We start from the raw sequence: 22,613 nt of genomic DNA on the forward strand, positions 1-22,613 counted from the left end.
TTAAAGGGTCCACACCCAGGCAATCTTATTACCAAGATAGAGACGTGCACTAAGTGATAAAGCAGCGATATGCACTGAGCACCCCCCACTCACACACTCTCCTAATCTTCCCATACTTGGTTTTATCCCACTTTACCCCCCGGCTGCCCCTCCCCTCCCTCCCTCAGCGCCTCAATAAAACCCATACCCAACGTGCCATTAGGAGCGCACGGACAGCGACGGCGCGCACGCAGGTGACGTTTGAAAGATGTTCTGAGTGTTTGATTTTGTTCTGGCCGCCAGTGGACCGCTTTACTCTGCCTTTAACGGCCGCGCGCAACGGAGAGACGATGGTGGCGAGCGCACCGGCGGCGGTAACGCTTCTCCTGTGCTGTTGTTTCGGCTCTCTGGTCGCGCAGATCGCGTTCTCGAATTTCTCCACGGACAACGAAGTGCGCTCCAGCTTCATCCAGCGGCGGCTGCGAAGCCAGGAGCGCAGGGAGATGCAGCGCGAAATCCTCTCCATCCTGGGTCTCCCGCAGCGGCCGCGGCCTCAGGTTCACACCAAACACACCGCGGCCCCGATGTTCATGATGGACCTGTACAACACCATCTCAGAGCATCCGGAGATCCCCAGGTTTTCCTACTACAGACCCGTTTATCATTCCTCACTGGTGACCCCGCAGGACAACCGCTTCCTGGATGATGCGGACACGGTGATGAGCTTTGCCAATCTCAGTAAGTTACAAGCAAATCTTTCAAATCGTTGAAGTTGTGCACGTGTGACACAGGAAATCCTGCTTCATTGTCTCATCCACATCTCCAAGTTACTGATGTTTTCCTTGAAGTTTAAATGCGTGTCTGATGTGGCTTTATCTCTTATCTGCTTGGCTAAAGATGCAAGAGTCCATTAGTTAAGAGTGTGTGTGTGCGTGCGTGTGTGTGTTTGATATTGCGGCTCACAGGTCACTCCTCACTGGAAATCCGACATTAATGCATTCCAAGCTGTAAATGTTTTGACAACACGTCTGTATCCGATTACTGCAGCATCAATCCAGAAGTTTTAGGCTTTGTTTTACTTGACTGGGAACTGAAGGAGGGTTTCTGAACCCTCTGGGAACTTTGGCACGAGCAAAACTGCATCACAACACGCTCTGGTATTTTCGGTTAATGCATGGATGTACTTACATGTAAAACCAATCTTTGCACCCTTTGCCCCCCTCTCCTGCCCCAGGGTTGATTGGTCAGTGCACTGAGGTGGATTCCTTTTGGCTGTGTGAAGGTTTGTCAGTGAGATAGGAGCCACTCTGCTGCCGGTTGACAGTGTTTTTAAGGTCGTCTCTGCGACTCTCTCCTGTCTCTGAGCTGCGTTATTCTTGCTAGGTGGTCCCGGGATCATCACTTCAGGAGTGGATTAAGGAGTTTCCCTTTCAAAACCTGCTTTTCCACTCTGGCTGCGTAGTGAAAAAAAGCTCCAATAGCCCAGTAGTGTTTCCACAGCGTGCTTGGTTCTTTCTAATCAAGGCAAATACCTGGAGAAAACTGTCCATGTGAATATATGGCTAGCCATGGTGATATTCAAAGAATGTCCACAGAGAATCTAAACTTTCATCTAATCATGGTTCCTGCATAAGGAAAGCAGCTATCGGCCCTGACTGGCTGGTGATCAACTTTCTTGTTCAAGATTCCCCGTCTTGAACACCCAATAAAACTAAACTGTAAACCCAAAACTGCTAACAATAAAAAAAATAAATCAAAGGCACGTTTTCAGCCTGTTAGTAGTACCACACCCCAGGTAGGGGCAGCACATGTGTCCCCTTCATTCATAAATTCCTGGTGGATTTCACCAGGAAGACATGCATTGTCAATGAATGATGCCTTCAGGGGCATACAGAGGTTAATATCAGAGGGTCAGTTCAACATGCTAAAGTTTGTGCCCCATCGTCATAGACAGGCCACTTGGTTTTGTTGTTTTTTTTTGTAAGCATCTGAAGTTTCTGCTCTCTGTCGTCAGATTGGCCTGACGACGGTCGCCGCATGGAGACATATGTGCTCAACATGGGAGTGCAGCGTGCCTGCAGAGCATGCGAGGGGGCTTAATGAGCAGTGTGTGTCACTGGTTTTCATTAGATTAGAAAGAGTGCAAAACGTTCCCTCAAGAGTCAGAGGAATGACTAACAAAAGGTGCACTGTGGTTCTGAGAACAAGCCGGAAGAAATGCGCTTGTCCTGCTAAGCTGGTCAGTAGGAATCATCGGGAGAGCACACTGAGGAATTCTTTTCACCCCACCAGAAAATCTCATTAAGGCTCTTTTTGTGTAAACATTCTTGTGCAAGAATCATTGCTTTATTTATTCATTTTATTGTCCGGAACGGCCATTAAAGAGGCTTTCTCCAAAGAGTAACGGATTTTGTCATCAGTCAGTAGACGCAGTGCTTCTGCCACGCAGCATAATCATGTTTATTTAAGCTCTTGAACGTGTCATGTTGTCTCTAAATAACCATGTAAGGCAGCGCGCACACACCCAGACACACACAGACACACACGCTGATGCTTGAGGAAACAAACTGAGGAAAAAAAAGCTTGCTGTGAAATGGAGTTCCCTGTTTACAAAGTTGTGAAAATGTATGGAACTGGTTATTTTAGTAATTCAAATGTGAGTTAAAAGGCAACATTGATTATTATATTTTTGAAGTTAAAGTGGCTTGATAATGGTAAAGTACTAATTCTGACAGCGTGACTGTGTAGCCTTATAGTATGGGGACTGACCCAAAGTGTAGAAATACCTCTCAGGGGGAGGTTTGCATATCTGAGGTCTCTGCCGCTAATGGCCCCTAATGTAAACACACCAAGGTCCTAAAAGCAATTATTGCTTTCATAAAAACACACCCGTCCTTCCCTTCCAGTATTTAATTGCGGTCAAATAAATTGTTACGAGGCTTCAGGGTGATTATTTTGGAGTTGTTACACATGTGATTTGCCTGAAATAAAAAAAAAAAAAACTTATTCATTGCCAGTGAAAAGAAACCATAACTATTGATGATGTCATGCCGGTGATGTAATAGTGCATGTCAGTGAAGCGTGGTGTGTTTAAGGTGGCTGGGTAATTGCTGCGCCCCTCAGACACCCTCTTTCCATAGACAAGCGGTGTAATAACAAGACGCGGGAAGGTTTCGGGGGCTCCTTTTCACCGCCGTTGTGGAAAGTCTGAGTGTTGGGGAGCGCCAGCCGGTCCAGCCCGGGTGGGGAATCCCAATGTGCTCTTGGCCACTGCTGCTTTCCTTCACCCTCTGTGTTCAGGATGAAATCATCGGGCGATATAGGGCAAAATGATCGGTGGGGGCTGCTGGCTGTCCCAGTTAATTCACATGAAATTGTGGGTCTCTCCTGGGAGTGTGTTTGTAGAAGCACATACGGGCTGCTGTGGTTTTCCGGGCGATGCCTTAACAGCCCTTTTCTTGTGGTGAGCACATGTGCATGGTTTAAACAGGCTCCCAAACCCAGTCTGTGCTTTTCTCCCACAGCTTTTTGGAACCTATGGAAGGCTCGAAAAATGATTAAATCGCTTACTTCTGTTATGGGAGTTGCCCCCCCCCCCCTTTCCCTCCTATTTTTCACAACGGGGCTGGAGTGACAACGTTGCAGCTATTTGATGATGTCTGGCCACCTGAGAGGGCCCGTTAAGGGTTACTAGTCTGTGCCTGCTTGATTATTGTCTAATGTGGCGACAACAACTCTAAAGTTGGTGTGAAATGATCAATAACACCTTCCTTCTCTTTCTTTTTTTCTTTCCTAGTTGAACATGAGCAGGATCTCCCGCACCGGCAGCACAGACGAGAGTTCCGATTTGACCTTTCTGGCATCCCAGACGAGGAAGTCATCACAGGGGCTGAATTCAGGATTTACAAACAGTTCACCCGGGAACACTTCGATAACCAAACCTTCCGAGTCAGCCTCTACCAGGTCCTGCAGGAATCAACAAACAGGTCTGTTCTTTTCTGCAGAAGGAAACAACTGGAGCAAGCTGATCCAAACTCTTTCACAGCTCTGGCTTCTTCCGCCGTGCCTCTACTACACTCCTCTAACTATTATTTCTACTGGTGTTAGCATCAACTCCGGCCATGTTTACACAGACATTAGTGTCAATTACTGGATGGCGGCGGTTCTCTCCGGAGCAGGTTTACACTAACACGCTCAGACTCCAGAGCCTGGACCTCAGAACACTCTCAGATGTTTAATCGCCAGCTTACTCTCTTTCTTTTTGTTTCCATCCATCACGCTGGCTGTGTTTTCTCTGGTGGCCCCTCCAGCTTACACGTTACCCCCGATGTCATCAATCCCGCCACATCTGTAAGAGGATAATTAGGCTCCCCTCACCTCACATCAAAAACGTTTTTACCACCCACGTTAGGAGACCTGAATTCTCCCTGTAACGTGCTCGCTGCTGCGGGGCGGGAGGCGTGTGGGGGCAGGAGGAAGCGAGCGTTTGGGGGCCTTTTATCAGCGGCTGCAGGGCCGAGGACTTTGTAGAGGGCGACGCCATTGTCATTCACAGGCTCGCAGGCTGCTTCATGTAGACGGGCAGGCAGCAGACAGGACAGACGTCTGCCCGGAGCTCAGAAAGTCAATTACTAAACACAACAAAGTGGTTGCAAGTACATGAATATGCAAGCCCCCTTGTTAGGCTTCACATCTATAAAAATTGGTTATTTTGGTGGTTTTCAGTGGTTCTTTTCGAGCGTTTTTGTTTGCGAGTCTAGCTTTATAAATAATATAATAATAAAACAATGGCCTTGTTAACCTAATATTAAGTTGCATTCCCCCCCTGAAAGTTTGAAACTGAAAAAAAAACATTTAACTTATAAAATACGCCTGCTTATTTCTACATTTATGAGTTCTTTGCTCTTATTTGCATGAGCGTTATTTCTTCTGTTTGAGGGGAGTTTTTCCTGCCACTGTAACGTGCTCCGGGGGGTCTTGTTTCTGTAATGTGTGCAGAGACACTCTGGGCCGTAACAGACGCTTTATAAAGATTCACTGAATTGAATTGAAAGCTGTGTGTCGGCCAATCACAGAGTCTTTGTCTGATCCTCAGTGATCTGGAGCTTTTGCTGCTGGAACAGCGAGAACTTTGGCCTGCAGAGGAAGGCTGGCTGGCCTTTGACCTGACCGCCACAAGTAACCTCTGGCTGGACAATCCTGAGGACAACCTCGGTCTGCATTTGGTGCTGGAGGACAGTCGTGGTCAGACACACACACACACACATACACAGACACACACATGTGAAAGATGAAAAGAACCACTAGACATCTAGTAAAGCTCAGTAGATGCTTCCAGGCGTTCAAGCTCTGGTGGCGGGTTTTGTGGTCGCATTAAAATAAACCGATGATTGTTTTACTGTCAACTCTCTGTGGTTAACTGAGACTAATGTCTCATGTCCCCCATCTCTTTGTTTATGAAGGCCAGAGGAGGAAGCCCCAGCTGGCAGGTCTGGTGACAAGCAAGAGACCACAGGAGAAGCAGCCCTTCATGGTCGCCTTCTTCAGAGCCAATGGGGTGCGCTTCCGCAGCGTCCGCTCTGCCCACGGCCACAAGGGGCGCCATTCCAAAGGTGCCAAACCACAGAGGACGGTCCAGGATGCAATGAGGGCGGTGGAAGCTGCAAAAGGTGCCTTAAAGCATCAGTCTGTTATCAGTTTGTCGGTAGAGACAAAATGATTTTTAACACTGCTCCCGCTTGTGTAATTCCAGAGAACCTCGGTGTCTCAAAAGAAGGGTGTAAAAAACACGAGCTGTACGTCAGTTTCAGGGATTTGGGGTGGCAGGTATGACTCCCAGCCTTCCTTTGGCTTCACAGCTTTAACCCGTAGCATCACTGCGCTAACATACGTGTGGCTTTACCGACCAGGACTGGATCATAGCGCCAGAGGGTTACGCAGCTTACTACTGCGACGGAGAATGCGCCTTCCCCCTCAACTCCTACATGAACGCCACCAATCACGCCATCGTGCAAACGCTGGTAAGTATCTGTAACCTCGTAAGCGCCGCGCACTCTCCCGCCAACTGACTGATGTATAATTCCAAAAACAGGTCCATTTTATCAACCCAGAGACGGTGCCCAAGCCCTGCTGTGCACCCACGCAGCTCCACGGCATCTCGGTCCTCTACTTTGACGACAGCTCCAACGTCATCCTGAAGAAGTACCGCAACATGGTGGTCAGGGCATGTGGGTGCCACTGAGCCGCCGACTCGAGGAAGCGAAGGATCCACAGACAAAAGGAAATTGAGTGACGGCTTTTAAGAAGCTCCTGCCAGCAAGAACTGAAGTACCGATCGAGAGCTGACTGTTATCTCTTATCTTATTGACAACCATCAGACGTTGGCTGGGGCTAGAAAATAGGGCATTAGAAGGAAATGTGAGAGTATTTCAACAAAGCGGTCATCATGTAAAAACCGTTATCTGGCAGAATTCCTGTATGAATCCCCATTTTTCCCATTGAACTGTTACACCCCCCCATTTAAACCGGCTGGAAAAACGGTTGAACAGGACATTCATTTCTGGAGGTGTAACATCTTCCAGGAAGTGAATGTCAGAGCGCTAATAACAGTGTGTGGGAGTGAAAAGCCCCCGCAGTCAATGTGACGCGCTTGCCTGGAGCTGATACACATCGGTGGGGCCCTCCACATGCGTACACTCTCCAACGATGTCAGCAATTCATCTTCACGGTGGCAGGTTTGCGGGCCCGCACCGTCACGGCGAGCTGCATTTGTGTGAAGGGAAGCCGTGCTTTTATGCTGTCAGATTAAAGCGGACGAATAATGGAGCGCAGGTGTGTGTTTTGTTCTAGATCACCTCAACAATGTCGTCTGCGGCGCTTTTCAAAGCCCCTCTGAGTTTAATCACCATCCTCAGAGTGATTAATGGATTTTGAAGAAGAGATCCAAGAGCAACCTGGAGAGATTGTGTTTATTTAACAGCTTAAAAATGTTTCATGGGTTTCCACTCTGTGCTAGCACCTTGCTTGGTTTGGAGATGTGCGACATCGCCAAAGGAACGCGCTTAGCAAAGGAAGCATGTTGGGATATTGGACGTAAAGAGCCTTGACTGGCACAGCTGCATCCGATGTGCAATGAGGGAGCCCTTTAAGAGGGGTGTTGGTGCAGAAGCAAGCAGCTGTACGTGCAGCAACAATGAGGGAATTCCACTGAGGACCTCCGAACATGCAGCTGCAGAGTCGGCGCCGTAAACCCGTGTCCTCCAACAGAACTATTTCTGATGCCTAAATCTGAGACATTGTGGGTTTTAATATTGACAAGGAGTCATTCTGAGAAAAAGAAGTTTAAAATAGAAGGAGCAGAGGACCTGAACAAGAGTTATTACACTGCTGTTGCAAATAATATAAAAACCCAATCTGAGAAAATTGTTTGATTGTCGGGATCGTTTTTCATCATCAGTGGGTAAATGTTCCTTTACTGTGTAATGTCGCCTGATATTGGATCTGAAATGAAGCTTTTTAAAGCATTTGCTGGCCTCGTAAATGGACCCGTAAATGTTGGATCCCTTATTTAACCTGGAAGGGAAACTCACACCAAATATGCTTTAAAATGCAGGTCAAAGAACAGTGAAGCAATGAAATATGAATCAGGAGGTAGAGATACGACAAAGCTTAAAAGAAACCGTCTCTACGATGCGCACTCTGTCCTCGTCTCGCTCAGTTCAGGGGCTGATCGATGTCTTCTCCGGATCAGCTCTTTCTGCTGTCCTGCCGGTTGTCCAGGCCCCGTGGGAACGCGGCTTTGCGGCGCCCTCGGGGATTCGCGCGCTTGTTCCAAATCGGTGGGTGATGCTTCAGGCTGTGGGTCCGTCGGCAGGGGTCGCTGTGGGGTCGAGAGCGGGGTGAGAGCCAGGCAGATGTCCCCGACGCACAGCTGGCGGCACTGAAGGCCGCAGAGGCGGGCAGTCCTCTGAGGGCTGCAAGAGGACCAGCCGTGGTCCTGGACGAAAAACGGGTACTCCACATAGACGTCCACCAACTCCTGGAGACGTGCACAGTTTAACATTAGATTAGACAAGTGGAAATATTCAAAAGAGCAACAAGGATGGTAAAAGTACAGCGTGAGACAACTGTTCACCTGGGACTGCTGGTCGTGAAGAAGGATGAGGAGACGTGAGATGGCGGAGGAGGTGGACAGCGCGATGCTCTGCACGGTGCAGCAGCTCAGCCGCAGGTCTGGACAGGCCAGCGCTCCCAGCAGGAAGTCCTCCGTTTGCAGGTGCTCCACTCTCCTCAAGCGTCCGTCCCGGAGCTCGATGAGAGAGCCCGCTAGAAAATGGGGGAGCAGCCAGGGGAGACGGTTGGGAGCTCGGGAGCCGGGGGGCGGAGACCCTGACATGACCTCCCTCACGGAGACGTTCGTGTTGCCCCATTCACAATCTTTTGGAAAGGAAAGTCCTGATGTGGAATTTCTGAAGAGCTTTGCTGATGACTGCAGCTGCAGGACCTGCTGTGGCGAGCGTGTCGGGCCCGTGTTCAGTGATGGGTGACCGGCGTTGGGATGACTTTCAGCTTTCCTGCTCCTCTTTAAGAAGGGTCCTCCGTTCCTCTCATCAATGTTTCTCCGTGCGTTGAAATTGTGGCCCCACGGCTGCTCCCTGTCACCCGTGCTTTGGAAAGCATCGCCGATCCCGGAAGCAGCGCTGAATCTGGAGGGGCGCTGCCCCGCCTGGAGAGGGAGCGACGGGTGGCCGTGGTGCGGAAAAGAGTGACCCCTCTCCCATCCAAGGCGCAGGGGTTTGGACTCCCTCCAGTCTGCCCATCCTTGGTGTGCCCCAAAGGCAGAGACAACCTGAGGTATGGATCTGGTCGGGGCGTAAGCGTGCATCCAGGGCTGGTGCAACGAAGGGACCCGTTTTGGAAAGGGCTGGAACGGGCTCGCATTTTTAAACCTGGACTCAGCGCAGCTCCTGTGGGGGTAGGGCGCCTTGAACGTTGCTCCGTCAGACTGCTGCTGGCGCTGCAACAATGGCGGCGAGTTCCACCTCTGGTCCCTCTTTTTGAGCGGGAGGTTGTCCCTGTCCGGGCCCGCCGCTGGGCTCGTCCTGGAGAGCATTGGCTCGTGTGTGGGGTCACTGGGGCATGACTGTTACTGCAGAAGTGAAGGGGGCGCTGACATCACAGCTAACTGGGAGGTGTTCCCGAGAGCTGAACAGTAGAAGAAACAATGAGTGCATATTTGATTGTGAAGCTTTAATCGGCACCATCCGAAATCGAGTAAGATTTGCTGCTGCAGCAACTTCTTTCCTCTTCAATAATTCACTAATCGTTGCTCCAGATTACAGGACAGTTTGGGTGCCATTTAAATCTGCCATCATTATCATTTAAAACACCAATGGAAGGCTTTCCAAACATCAAACATGATCCGATGTCATTTAGTTTGATGGATAATTAACTCCTTTAAAAGAATGTTTCTATGGTAACAACACATCGCTGTAGTTAAAGCAAAAAGGTCGGGGTGGGAGAAATCACGATGCTAATGTTGTTTCTCAGGCAAGTTGTGAAGTTTTCATGCAGACGTTTTTTCCAGAAAGGAGAAAGAGATGCGTGGCGTTAAACCTGAAGATCCTGAAAACATAAACGTCGCGGAACTCTTCTCTGTACTTTACATCACATCACCATCTAACTGAGCGCTGTGGCTGTTTGTCCGCCCGTTTCAGGAATTGGACCGCACCGGATCCTATCACCCCACAAAGAAAAGCAGCCAGTGTAACGCCCGGAGACATTAATGCATATCTGTTTGTGCCTGCAGTGCAAATGTAAATACATTCAAATGGCTCCGGTGGGTGGAATTCTGACTCACAGGTAGGATGAGATTATGACCCAAACAGGCTCAGACCGTAACAGTATCCAGGCTGAATAACCATATGTAGCCATCAAACATCATTATCAGAGGGAATGAAATGCACGCACAGTAGGCTTTAGTGCACGGCACGGTGCTGATAAAGGATCTGAACGCACCGTGGTTTGCATGTCACAGGCAGCAATGTTGCACCTACAATCGTCTAAATTTAACCTCTGGAAACCACTAAGAGAAACACGAATGATGTTAGAGAGAGGGAAAAAAGACACCTTTTGGAGTGCTCACTTCTCTATCGGTTCTTCTGAGCAAGTCAGAACATGTTCATGAAACACACACGTGCACATGCACACACATACACACACATACACACACCTGTCTGGCTTGAGCGTCGTCTTCCCAGGCTGCAGGTGCAAAAACAGCAGAATGAAGCATCCAGACAAGCTCAACAGACTGTCTCGCGGACACGCTCTCCTCCTTTTCTTTCTCTTCCTCTCCTCCCTCCCACTTGCTTTTTACATTTCACACTCCCACTCTGTTTGGTCTGTCTGTCTGTCGGCCCTGTTAACCTTTCTCAGACAGATTTAAAGTCCCTCCCTCACAGTCTCTGCCACACTGTAAAACTCTCACAGCTGAAGGAGCTCACCCGTGGCTTTGCTGCCGAGTGGCGCTCTCGGCACCTCTTCCATCTGTAATTGCAGCTCTCTCTCTCCCTCTCTCCTTCCACATCTCTCTGTTGTTAGGTGTATAATTAGAAATGGGACTGCTGTGCAACTCCTCAGCTGATGGTGGGCGTATGATTGCCTGGCTCTTTAGAGGGCTGAGAAACCACGTCTTTAGTCCCACCGTTTCTCTCCTATTGAATTCTTGCGGCCTCTTCTTGCATTGAGATATTCTGACCTTAATCAGGAAGATGTGGCACGATGAGCAAGAACCCCGATTGTATGATATATGCTTTAAAACACAGCTTTTGCTTAGGGTTCAAAGGTCAGCACTCTTCTCTTAAGCCATTCAGCTGCAGAAAACAGTTCCTTTACCAAACAGGTTACAGAATGTTCCGTCACCCTCACCTCTGCCAGGCTGCCTGGTCTCTTTCTTTAGATTCTTTTCCCTTCTGGTCTGATTCTGCAGCCAGGCCTGACTTTTGCTTGACAGCTGTCTCGGTTCGGGTCACAGCTACTGTGTTTTGCACCATCTCAGCAGGTAAACACCCAGAAACCCACACAGACCTTTAGATTATGTTGATTTTATTTCTCATTTTGACTCACAACATGCTTCATCTGCCCACACACACAAACACAGGCAGGCACACACACTCCCTCACAGGCACTCAAACACTTGAAACAAACTCGCCACAACTAGATCACTGAAATTTAACCACAACTAGTGACATTTACAGAGAAACATGTTCAGTTTGCAGACCAGACACTGAAAACACCCACCAATTTCCTCATTCTTGTGTTGTATTTAGAGTTTCCTACTTTATCTTTTATATGTAATTTTTTGAAAGCAAGTACATGTATGGACTTGCACACATTTATTTCAAATAATAAACACTGTAATTGTATGGAGGCTCCGGAGCACAAAACAGAATCTTCCTCCCACGGCTGAAAGAGGACCAGATGTGCATCTCAAATACAGATGTGATGATTGTGCAAAAAAAGGCCTATGACGGAATGAAGCTTTGTGAAGCCTCTGTTGTAATAAGCACCTTTAGCCTCTTTACAAAAGTATCCATACCACACTCTAACGCTAGATGGCGCAGTCATCACAAAGAACTGCCTCAAAAGTATTGGCAGCCAAGTCTGCATGTTGATACATTCAAGAATATCCCCCCCAAATTTAAGCACTGCATATATGAGTATTTAAGATAGATTTACATTTACTTGCCTTCTACACATGTCTGATATATTTCATAATCCTGCGGTCGGTTCGCTTCAGGGTTTACAGTAGCAAGTTCACATTTCTGTGCAACAGGCATCTATGGAACATGAATTTTGCATAAAGAGCATGCACATACAAAAGAAACGCAAATTTTATCGTTGTACGCATACTTATAGTAGTGTTAGAAGTAATCCAAGTGAAATAACTGTTTGCATCTGATCAACAACTCTAAGAACATCTGCTGAAGCACAGCTATTTTCTCTATTTTGGCTCATGCATGTCGAATAAAAAAAGACATTAACTTTAAGTAAAATGGTTTTGAACGGCTCAGAATCATCACCGCCGTGCATGTATTATTAAAACTGCCGAGGAAACGAAACCCCAGTTAGCAGGATAGTTGTCATCGCCTGACCCTGAAGGTGGCACCAAAGGGACGGCGCAAAAACGGAAGACGGGGAACAAGAAAGGAGAGAAGGAGGACAAAAATAGCAAAGGCATGCATCTGTCTCTCTTTGGTATTTTCCACTCTGTTACATTAAATCCCTCCTTCCTTCAACCCAGGCCCGTCCTCCCTCACCCTGAGCTCCTCCCCCCCCACTGTCATTGGTCAGCTCATCCTCTTCCACACAGCCACAAACTTCCAGGCTCTGAGCCCATCCAGGGAGAGAGGGGAAGTCAGCATCAGCCACCCGGGACAGAGGAGGTGGGAGATGATCCGCAGTCTCTCCGCTGGACTCTCGCAGGGCTTACACACTCATCAGCTCTGATTGTCTCTGCTTCCCGCTCGCGTCCGACCACGTCATGAGCTCCTCATCCGCCAACCTCCACAACAAACGCCTGCCGTGTAAGTTCTTCTTCAACCCTCCACATCTCCTGCAGACAGCGCTCTCGTATTTCAACTCTTCGTGTTTGAGGATTAGCCAAGAACTCATCGTATTGTTTTAGATGCGGAGCAGCGAGGGGAAGACAGAATTAGCATCCGGGCTTGGTTGTCAGTACAGCAGATACACAGATGGGTGTTTAATTGAGTGGTACCTGTGAGAGATGTGAAGGACAGGCTGGTCAGCAGCTCAGTCAGTGTCCAACAGCCGCTACGCTGATGTGACCAGAAGTGACAACAAATCCGACAGGAATGTTGAATCATCATCCTGACTAATGCAATGGTAACAAAGTGAATAGGTCTCTCTCTCTCTCTCTCTCACACACACACACACACCACACACACACACACACACACACACACACACACACACGCACAGGCCGAAGCAGCCTTGGATTGGGGCCACTGCAGAGCTCCGAACAAAGATTGCTTATTTCTAATAGGATTGGAACCACAGAGCTCATCACAGTCGACTTCGGGTCGAGCCCTCGGACTCGAGGGTGAACTAGTTCCTGTGAGATGGTTCCATGAGGCTAAAATGATGCTAACTCCCATCTGTTGCAGTTTCGCTCTTCTCCACCTAAGATGGGTCATGTTCTCCTCGTTTGCTGCCACAATTAGTTGGATAAGACACTGATTTGTACCAAGTCGCCCCATAAGTCATGAAATAGGGCAGCAACTGTTGCGCCTTGCAGCCAATGAACTAATCAACACTGTTGAACGACTACCTGGATCATTGCCGTCTGGGTCACAAGCCTGGATGGCTTCAGATTACCACATCGCAGATTATCGCCTGAGCTCTAATTTGATTACGCATTTAATTTATATAAACAGCTTCGCTTAGATAAACGTAGCAGGTTTCCACAGGCTCAGCGGTTCGCCTGACTCGAGCCCGGCCCATGTGAACCCCGTCTATGCGCTGCACAAATTCAGTTTAGCTCCACAAGTTTAGTTAGTTATTAGTTTGCTCTAATTTAGCTGTTTTGGCTCACTGACGCAGGTCTTTTTTTAGCAAAACCGGCCACTTCAGGCATCACAAATACTCAACAAACACTTGCATTTAACGGTCTAAATTATAAATAGGCCTCTGTTTGCTCGTGTTGGCCGTGTTGTCCAACCTTAAAGACAATGACGTGACAAGTCCCATGTTGTCCTAATTGTGTCACACTGATTTGGGTGTTTTCACATTAATGGGTCAGTTACGTACAGACAGCATATTTGGTTCCAAGCACATTTATGTGTGGGGAAAAAAACAGACCAACTACTCAAATTTGGGTTCAGAAACATTAGAAATCTGAAAGAATACCCATGTTTGAAGGCTTCTAGCATACACTTTTAAAAGAATTTGACGCATATGTACAAAATGCCAGACAGTAGATTATTTAAATAACGTGCTAAGTGTACCCAAATTCCAAGTATAGCAACAGCAACACTTTGTTTAAAGTGCAAAAATGAAACTATGTTCATTCTTCCCAAGGGAATTCCATGTCTTCCCGGGTGATTGAGTTCTGTAGCAACTGATTATTTTAACCTGATGAAGCGCAGTGGGATTTAGAGTGTCCAACTTTCTGATCATCATAAATCTTATTGGCTGCAGTAACACCCATACATGGTTAAATTTCCCAGAGATTAGGCTTTGTTGGGAAAAATCATTAGCCTGTTGGTACTGTCTGCTAGTAAAGCCTATTGTGCTGATCCGCACTCACAGTCTCATTGTGGGCTTATGGAGGGCAGTGGGACAGGACACTGACCTACAAAGATCCCTATTTGTCAGTCTGGGTGTAATCCAGGCGGGAGGCAAGGAAGCCGAGGGTTAAAACTGATGTCATTGTGGTCCTGGTCGGCCGGGCCCGTGGTGCCGGACGCACCATTGTCCCACAGCCTGAGCAAAACCCCAACCGTAAACAGCCGAAATCACAGAGCAGACAGACTCGCACAAACATGTCGCCCACTGGCATCAATTATTTACCCTCCCTGCGAGTGGAATCCAGGAAATTGCAGGTTTTAGAAGAGAAAAACATCAAGGAAGCAGTAAAAGTGCGTTCGGCAGTGACAGCCTGTTTCACCGATGTCCTGAAGTTCAGACAGACTAATGTGTAAACCAGCAGGAGAGACCGTTACAGATCAGAATAAATCCAATATTTAGCTTCAGCACATGCAACACACACACATACACACACACGAGCGTGCCACCGCAGCCTTTCACCACTCCACCATCTTTCATTAATTACTGCAACAGCCCCAGAGAGAAGGCTCCAGTAATGACCAGCTGCAGACTGTTGACAGGCTGCTGCCACTGAGGAGGCCGGGCCGCACGGAAGCCACGTTCACTAAATATCACAAAGTGTCCTTTTAAAGTAATGAGCCGCGGCAGAATTCCCCTCCGTCTCTGCAAACTACACCCTTGTGTCAGCTGCAGCCTTTTCCCCTTCCATCACGTTCAAAGTTTGTATATATATTTCATATTTTTAGCTTTACTTTGAGAAGAGTCAGAGGTGGGAGTCTGTCCATGTCAAATAAACCCCAGGACAGACGTCACATGTGCCGCAGATACACAACTAGAATGAACCGACAAGCAATAACAGTCAAGAAGGACTTCCTCATAACAGGAAGAAACCTTGAGCAGGACCAGACTCACATGGGGAGACCTCCTGCTGATGGAGGAGGGGAAGGGAAGAAAGTCCTGAAACCAAATCAAACCTCCTCTCATTTTCTGTTGTTACAGTACATGGAACTATTCCACAAAACAGTGCAAACAATAATTTAACCTGAAGTCACCAAACAAAAGGGCTCTATAATCATCCCACAGACGGAAATGATGTTGAGACATCCTCTCCTCTCCTCTCCTCTCCTCTCCTCTCCTCTCCTCTCCTCTCCTCTCCTCTCCTCTCCTCTCACTCTCCTCTCCTCCCCTCTCCTCTCCTCCCCTCTCCCCTCTCCTCCCCTCCCCTCCCTCTCCCCTCTCCTCTCCTCTCCTCTCCTCCCCTCTCCCCTCCTCTCCTCTCCTCTCTCCTCTCCTCTCCTCGTCCTCTCCTCTCCCCCTCCCCTCCTCTCCTCCCCTCCCCTCCCCTCCCCTCCCCTCCCCTCCTCTCCCTCTCCTCTCCCTCCCCTCCTCTCCCTCCTCCCCTCTCCTCTCCTCTCCTCTCCTCTCCTCTCCTCGTCCTCTCCTCTCCTCTCCTCTCACTCTCCTCTCCTCTCCTCTCCTCTCTCCTCTCCTCTCTCCTCTCCTCTCCTCCTCTCCTCTCCTCTCCTCTCCTCTCCTCTCCTCTCCTCTCCTCTCCTCTCCTCTCCTCTCTCCTCTCCTCTCCTCTCCTCTCCTCTCCTCTCTCTCCTCTCCTCTCCCCTCCTCTCCTGACCTTCCCCTCCTCTGTCACCGGGGAGTCTGAGCTCATGTTTGCCTTCAGCAGTGATGTGCTAATGGCAGCCTGTGGCCAACACCCAACACTCCTCCTGCTCCATTTAGCCTTCAGATCAATGCTCTGCTCCTACAGAACTGGCTGGAGGTGTCCCAAACCCAGCAGCGGGAGGCACATGACACTCAGATGCAGACCCGAGTCCGTGCGTTTCTGTTCAATGTGGTAAATTCACACTGAAAATAGAACAGATGATTGAATTGACTCATCTGTCTCCTGAATGTACTTAATGATTCAAGTGAGACCAAGAGGACTGGCAGACAAGGAGGAACTTATTCTTTCATCCTCCTTCAATGATCTAACTATCAAATTTAGCACTTTATTGGAATGCCTCTTACATCATAAATGGTTACCCAAGAATGGGCTTGTGTCTAAAGAGTGCTGGATCATCCCGTCTCCCTGCATCAGTGCTTTTGTCGGGTCCTGAATGAAGCTTTTCTCTGCCCGACCCCGGAGCCGGGGCCTCCAGTTTGTCCTAATGCGGGGAGGCAGAATGGCGTGAGCCTCCGCCCGTCCTCTTCAGCCATTCTGCATGTCCAGCAGGTCCGGAGACTTCATCTGTGACCTTTTCCTCCTCAGATTCCCTCAACACTCACTGGAGGGATGGTGGGGTTGAAGGAGGGGGCGGGAAAGGCAGATAGAGAGTGAAGGAAGTACAGAGCAGCAGAGACCGAAAGACAGATGATAAAAATAGAAGTGAGAGAAGAGAATTTTAGTTCAAATAGATCTCTGCAGGTACTTTGTAGCGTTGGAGCTGAAGGAATCTCACATAGCCACTGAGATCAAGGCCTGCAGGACTCCCCTTGCAGGTGCTCAAGCTAATCAGAGGTCACGGGGTCACTTGTGACTAGTGACGTGATTTGTAAATAAATGAATAAACCGGACACGGAAGCAAAATCAATGTGAGGATAGGTAACGTAAGGGCCTCAACCTTTAGGCAGGAGCAGCTGATTCTGTGATCAATCACTGCTCACCGAGGGGGAACAAAACTCCCCCACACAGACCTGAGTTTGATGGAACAAACTTGATTCAAACCGACGGATGTGCGACTTGGTTTCGTCAATTCAAGGGGATTTTATCTCCAAGCTGTGTCCAGAGATGCTACCAACAGAAGAGCTGCACTAGCTACAGTCATCAGCTGGGAGTGTTTACAGAGCTGCTGCACAGCTTTAAACAAAAATACCCAGAGCGTCCCCCAGTAGCCTGTGTTGTTTTAGTGCCAGTTAGCAGCAGAGCTAACAGTCCACAGATCTCTGTGATTCTGGTTTCCAAGCACGCCCGCCTGTGCTGTCAGTTGGTCCAGCTCCGAGCTTTGTTCTCTTATTCCCTCCCTTTCAAAGCTGCCTGTTTGATCTCAGAGCGAAGGCTCCGTGCCCAGGGGGCAGGATGTCAAACAGTGGGAGGGCAGAGCTGCTGTGGCAGGTGTGTGTCCAGACATGTGGGGAGAGCTGCGCTGATGCAGCAATCAGGGTAACTTGTTGCCTGTTGTATTTTTTACATATTTATTTATTACATTTCTATACAGGGATACTGAAATCCACAGCCAAAGCTCATAAATTAGCTTTACTTCCTGTATTGCTGTATCACGACTTTACTCCAAATGCAGGCCGAGGGTCAAAACTAGTGAGTCCAGGTGATCAGAGCACACACCCCCACACTACCAAGAAAATGTAGTCCAGAACACCTTGAAAAAATATGCTGTGACTGAATCTCTGCAGATCTTCATCAGTGGTTACAATTGCCAATACCTCTGCTTCTCATTCCTCTTGTGTGCACCTACTCATACTGGAGGGATGTGTGTACATTTTAGTGTCAGAATTGTCTTCATCCATGTACAAATCAAAAAACACCATGTCAGCACATCAGGATAATGAGACGGTACTTTCCAGTATGTTTTCTATATAGCTCGGTGCTTCCCCCTTGTGGTTACATGTAAAATCACATTGCGCAGCAGCACACTCACCAACACCAGAGTGGAGGAACCAGGCTGTAAAATTCTTGGGTGCCGTCTGGTGGACTGCAGCCTGACAAGCAGCTCAGGAACCTTGCAATATCTTTTTAACACCTGGCTTTTATTCTGTCGTGCCTACCAGCGGACACCGAGCACGGCCAGAGGCTCACTGATGTGGACGTGGCACAGCAGCTCAAGCTGCGAGAGAGGCAGCGCTTCTTTGAGGAGGTCTTTCAGCACGACGTGGATGTCTACCTGTCCTCAGCACACCTTTGCATCCGTGACTTCAAAAGACGTGAGTTGGACCGGAAGAGTGTTTATAGATCCAGACAAAAGATCACTGATCACCGTGTATATCTGCATATCACATCTGTTCACTCCCTCTTGCAGCTCCAATCGGCAGCATCTCATCCATGGAGGTGAACGTGGACCTGCTGGACCAGATGGAGCTGATTGACATCTCTGACCAGGACAGCTTAGATGTCTTCTTCAGCTCCAGTGGAGAAGAAGGGGGGCTCATGTCTCCACTGCCAGGTATGAAACTTGGAACTATGAGGTGACAACCAGGCCGTATACTGTATACCACCCCCCCACCTTCCCTAACCATGTGTTGCATCTCTCCCACAGTCCAGGGACACAACAAAAATGAGGACGTCATCAGTAATGGACTCTTTCGGCATGTCCTTGAAGGTCTTGAGGCAAAATCCCGCATGTCTTCTACGTCCTCAACCTCCTCCTCTGACAGTCAGACCCCCAACACCAACGAGCGAGACACCCCCACAGTCAGGGCAGACAGCGGCGGGACGCACACAGGTGCTCTAAATCGGCGGGCTGCTGCTCCAGAGACAGAGAAAGCAAGAAGTCAAACTCCATCAACACCTTCCTAAGATGAAGTTTCCTTCCACACACCTGCAGCACAACAGCCGACACCCAACGAATGAAGGATGGATTTCTGACTTGCACTTTTTCTTTCTTTTCTGTTTATTTTTCTATGACTTGTATGTTCAGTTGAGTGTTTTAGAGATATGGACCACAAACTGTAAATACGAAGACCTCCTGTTCTCACCACATCCCTGCTCCAGTTCTAACATGTTCTGAGAGGTCATGCTTGTTTCTTTGTTCCGGCAGGTGATGAATTCTTTTTTTTTTCTTGCACATTGAAAATAAACTAATGGAAGCGCTGAGAAGAAGAGGAAAATATGTCAAAATGAAAAGCACTTTGCCACTAAGTTTGAATAAAGTTCTCACCTCACCTTTGTGCGTTTCTAGTCACGGTGTGTGAAACAGCTTCCAGCTCAGTCTTATCCGATTCTTCAGCCCGCGTTGTTCTTAGAAAAAGGAACAAAATGAGCAAAGTCAGTTCCCTGGAAGTGAGACGATGCCTGTTACACAAAAGAAATGTTAAGTTCCTCAGAACTCCTCCGTCACTCTGTCACACACGTCCCTGGAGACGCTGGACACTCACGATGCTCTGCTCTACCTTTTTGGTATGTATGTCCACCCTGACGTTAAACCTCTGTCCCAGTTCTTGAGTTTTTCCCACTCATTCAAGAGTGAAAAAACGTCATGAAATAAACTTCACGACTTGGAAAAAATCTGGGTCTCCGCGGGTCATTGTTTTGTCTGGAGCGACTTCCTGAAAACAAAGCGTGTAAAATATCGCAATTTTATTAGATTTGGATTTGAACTTTGACCTGTTTGAATATGATAAATAACATCAGTCTTCATTACCAACCGCCTTAAATCCATTTAAGGCTTTGCTGGCTGTCTGGCTGCCACCGGAGGACTTGGATCGTCACCTCTTTTACAGATGAAGAGTATCAAGGACCCCTCCCATATGAGCTGGGCGAGATGAGGCCTGGTGAAGCATGGAGGCTGATCTTTGCTTTACAGAGTGAAACACCTGTGAATTTATCTAAGAATAGACTTGAGATGTGACTAGCATCAGAGGTGTTGTGTTGCAGATAGATATCGAGGATACAACACGAGAATACGCTGACCTCTTTGGGGAAGTAGTGGACGAGGAGCCAAAGGTATACATCCTCAGGCCTGTGGACTATGAGCAGGCGAGGAAGCTAATGTTTAAACTAACACACATTAAGGAAGGGTCCTCGATACCCTTTCAGATGGTCTTGGCTGTTTTTGTTGAGTTGGCCATAACTGTTGTTAGTCCTTAATCCTGGACTCTTTGCTGCAAAAGGTGGAAACGCAACCACAAATATTCAAAGTGAATGTGGATACAGTCATAATTTGTCGGTTTCTTATCATTTTAGCCGATTAATTTTAACAAGCTCAATGTTTATATTCATTTCCATTTGCAGTTCGTTCCCCAGCACCTTTGTTTATTGTAACTCACCTCGAACTCTGTCATTTTACATCTAGCAAAATCCCCAAATATTGATTTATCTTTAACAAAGATTGTGTCTCTACTTTGGGCAGCACCAAAGATGACAAGAAATCTTTTAATCTTCAATTTAATAGCAACTGTTGCTACAACCCCCACAGTTTCCCTTTAACATTTACAGGAAAGAAACAAAACAATCCAGCTGTTCGGAGTTGCATTTGCGCAACTGATCAAATGAAAAAAACAAAACAAAAACATGCATCTCAACTGTTCAATGAGACTCAGGTCGAAATACAGGTTTGGTACACAGCTGCTGGATTAAATTAAAGGCTTCTCCCATCTCCTTTATTTGGGATAATCAAACAAAAGTGCATTTAATGAGGGAAAAAAGGGAGGTGCTTTTTAAATAAGTACAAAACTACAGTATTTACACAAAAAGCCAACAAGGCTGGAGCAAAAAGTGAAAAAAAAAAGAAAAAAAGTCTTTACACCCTCCCAGTTCCAATTTTGGGCAGGGCTCGCTGGTCAGCGGCGCCCGACCCGCCGTGAACTCGGGCCCTGAATCCTCTTCCCCTCAGGAAGCGTCCTGGGACTCCAAACGTTTCCATGTTCAGCTTCTTCTCCTCTGCCCAGGTTCTCCTGATGAACAACAAACTTCATGGCACGGCAAATCTTAACCGGAGACATTGGTTGGGATTGGTTTACCTAGGTTTAAGGTCTGATGAAATCTTGTCGAAGAAGCATTTGGTTTTGTCGTAGTATTTCTCGCCCAGAATTTCCTTCTCCTCCTGTAGGCTTGGGCTCTCTGGGCTCTCTGCCGAATCAGCCTTTTCCACTGCAGCATTTCACCAGAAACGAGGCGTGACCGTTACTTTAAACCTCCCTTATATACATTTAAACTTAAAAGCAAGCAACATCCTTGAAACACACCTACAGCATCCTTCGTGATGTCGTCATTAAATTGGGCGTTGGCCGTTTCGAAGTCAAAATCTGACTCAAATGTCAGGGTTGTGCCCTTTGTGCTCTTCACATGTAGTTGACCTCTGATTCGGTTCCTTGACCGGCGACCGCCTGCAGTTCAAATGAAGAAAGTGTTTAACACAAAGAAACACAAGAGCGACGGTCCGAATCCATTTCCACTTTTCATTTTGTGCCTTACTTTGCTTTGGCTTTTGTTTTGCAATGACTTGTTCTTCAGTTTTAGCTGCAGTTGTCTGCAACGGTGTCCGATCTAAAGAAAGAGAAGCTGTAGTAAACCCAAAAATGGGTTGGGAAAAAAATAAAAGCAAAGCTGAAGTGGTCTGAGCCGCATCTGTAATTGCTTACTGGTGGGTATGTTCTCTTTCTGAACCCGGGAACCCTCCCACCCAGAGCGCTGGGCTGGACGGACAGACTGCTTGCTCTGAGGCTGAGTTAATGCATTCCCCCTCCTCTGGGCAGCACTGACCGATGGCACCGTCTGGACAGCCTGTTCCACCATGGGAGCCCTTCTGGCTGGGAGGCCGTGAAGTCCAGGTACTGTGAGGACAGGTGCAAAAATGGCAGCGGGGTTTGATCAACTGTGGACCCGATAGGTGGCGACAGACAAGCATGCTGACCGGAGCAAGTGTTACCTAGTCCCAGTGCTGTATTATACTGCTGACTCAGCAGAGAGCTGGCAGCCAGCTGGTTGTAGGTAGGCATCACGTCTCTGTACGGACTCCAGCGTGGGTGATACGGCACAGAGGAGCTGCTGAGCGATGACTGAGGGGAAAAACACATCAACAAAGTTGAAAAGTGGACTTGGCTCACATGCACCATATACCTGTACAATAGCTGGATCACAAGGCAGTCCGTGCTGTGGTTTTGGTGGTTCAGACACAGTGATGTCTTTAATGTCACTTCCTCTGAAAATAATATATTCGTAGATTTCTTCTTTAGGTGGCACAGGTCGGTCTGTGTGTCGATCTTCTGTACCATAGGATTTAACTGCAGAGAAATAAAAGTAACCAAAGAGCTTTCTCTTTCAGCAGCACCTTATTAAAAAAATATAATAAAATAAATAAAATGTGTCGCCTCCGGGCCTCTTGACCTACCTTTGGCTAATGCAATCGTGGACCTCTCGGTATCAACGGAGGACAGTATCCCCTCGTATCGAATCTGTGCCTTGGAAATCAAGCTTATTTTACTGCCGATGTAAGGCGTTCCTCCCACAGCGCTCATGTTTGCAGAGAAAAGGAGCCGTTTCGGAACAAAACAGCAGCCGCTCAACCACAAACCACTGATGCAACCGACGACAGACACAATCACCAAACACCTGCGCGCTT

The 22,613-nt window shown here is 47.9% G+C and overlaps 4 protein-coding genes across 6 annotated transcripts; 2 read left to right on the forward strand and 2 right to left on the reverse strand.

Moving 5' to 3' along the window:
• The first annotated feature begins 180 nt into the window (after positions 1-180).
• Positions 181-6,804, forward strand: LOC130524086 (bone morphogenetic protein 7-like). The gene is made up of 7 exons (XM_057029842.1): positions 181-717; positions 3,776-3,965; positions 5,075-5,223; positions 5,442-5,648; positions 5,732-5,805; positions 5,889-5,999; positions 6,071-6,804. Exons 1-7 carry the CDS (start codon positions 330-332, stop codon positions 6,218-6,220), a joined length of 1,269 nt encoding a protein of 422 aa, XP_056885822.1. The 5' UTR covers positions 181-329; the 3' UTR covers positions 6,221-6,804.
• Positions 6,805-6,929: 125 nt separating this feature from the next.
• LOC130524085 (ataxin-1-like) lies at positions 6,930-12,948 on the reverse strand. Of its 3 annotated transcripts, none has more exons than XM_057029840.1 (3): positions 12,755-12,948; positions 8,114-9,183; positions 6,930-8,017 (listed from the first exon to the last, which is right to left on the reverse strand). In XM_057029840.1, the coding sequence occupies exons 2-3, from the start codon at positions 9,089-9,091 to the stop codon at positions 7,664-7,666; spliced, it is 1,332 nt and encodes a 443-aa protein (XP_056885820.1). In that variant the 5' UTR covers positions 9,092-9,183; positions 12,755-12,948; the 3' UTR covers positions 6,930-7,663. The 3 variants fall into 3 exon arrangements, with proteins under 3 accessions (XP_056885820.1, XP_056885821.1, XP_056885819.1); XM_057029841.1 differs by lacking the exon at positions 12,755-12,948 and adding an exon at positions 10,482-10,553; XM_057029839.1 differs by lacking the exon at positions 12,755-12,948 and adding an exon at positions 10,211-10,467.
• LOC130524088 (dysbindin-like) lies at positions 12,329-19,215 on the forward strand. The gene is made up of 4 exons (XM_057029844.1): positions 12,329-12,563; positions 18,106-18,258; positions 18,354-18,497; positions 18,591-19,215. Exons 1-4 carry the CDS (start codon positions 12,521-12,523, stop codon positions 18,848-18,850), a joined length of 600 nt encoding a protein of 199 aa, XP_056885824.1. The 5' UTR covers positions 12,329-12,520; the 3' UTR covers positions 18,851-19,215.
• Positions 19,216-20,421: 1,206 nt separating this feature from the next.
• On the reverse strand, positions 20,422-22,599 carry LOC130524087 (protein LSM14 homolog B-like). The gene is made up of 8 exons (XM_057029843.1): positions 22,383-22,599; positions 22,112-22,275; positions 21,921-22,050; positions 21,634-21,825; positions 21,467-21,538; positions 21,238-21,378; positions 21,013-21,142; positions 20,422-20,946 (listed from the first exon to the last, which is right to left on the reverse strand). Exons 1-8 carry the CDS (start codon positions 22,507-22,509, stop codon positions 20,793-20,795), a joined length of 1,110 nt encoding a protein of 369 aa, XP_056885823.1. The 5' UTR covers positions 22,510-22,599; the 3' UTR covers positions 20,422-20,792.
• Positions 22,600-22,613: the final 14 nt, after the last annotated feature.

The sequence above is a fragment of the Takifugu flavidus genome, chromosome 4, assembly GCF_003711565.1.
Source record: "Takifugu flavidus isolate HTHZ2018 chromosome 4, ASM371156v2, whole genome shotgun sequence".
Classification (NCBI taxonomy): Eukaryota; Metazoa; Chordata; class Actinopteri; order Tetraodontiformes; family Tetraodontidae; genus Takifugu; species Takifugu flavidus.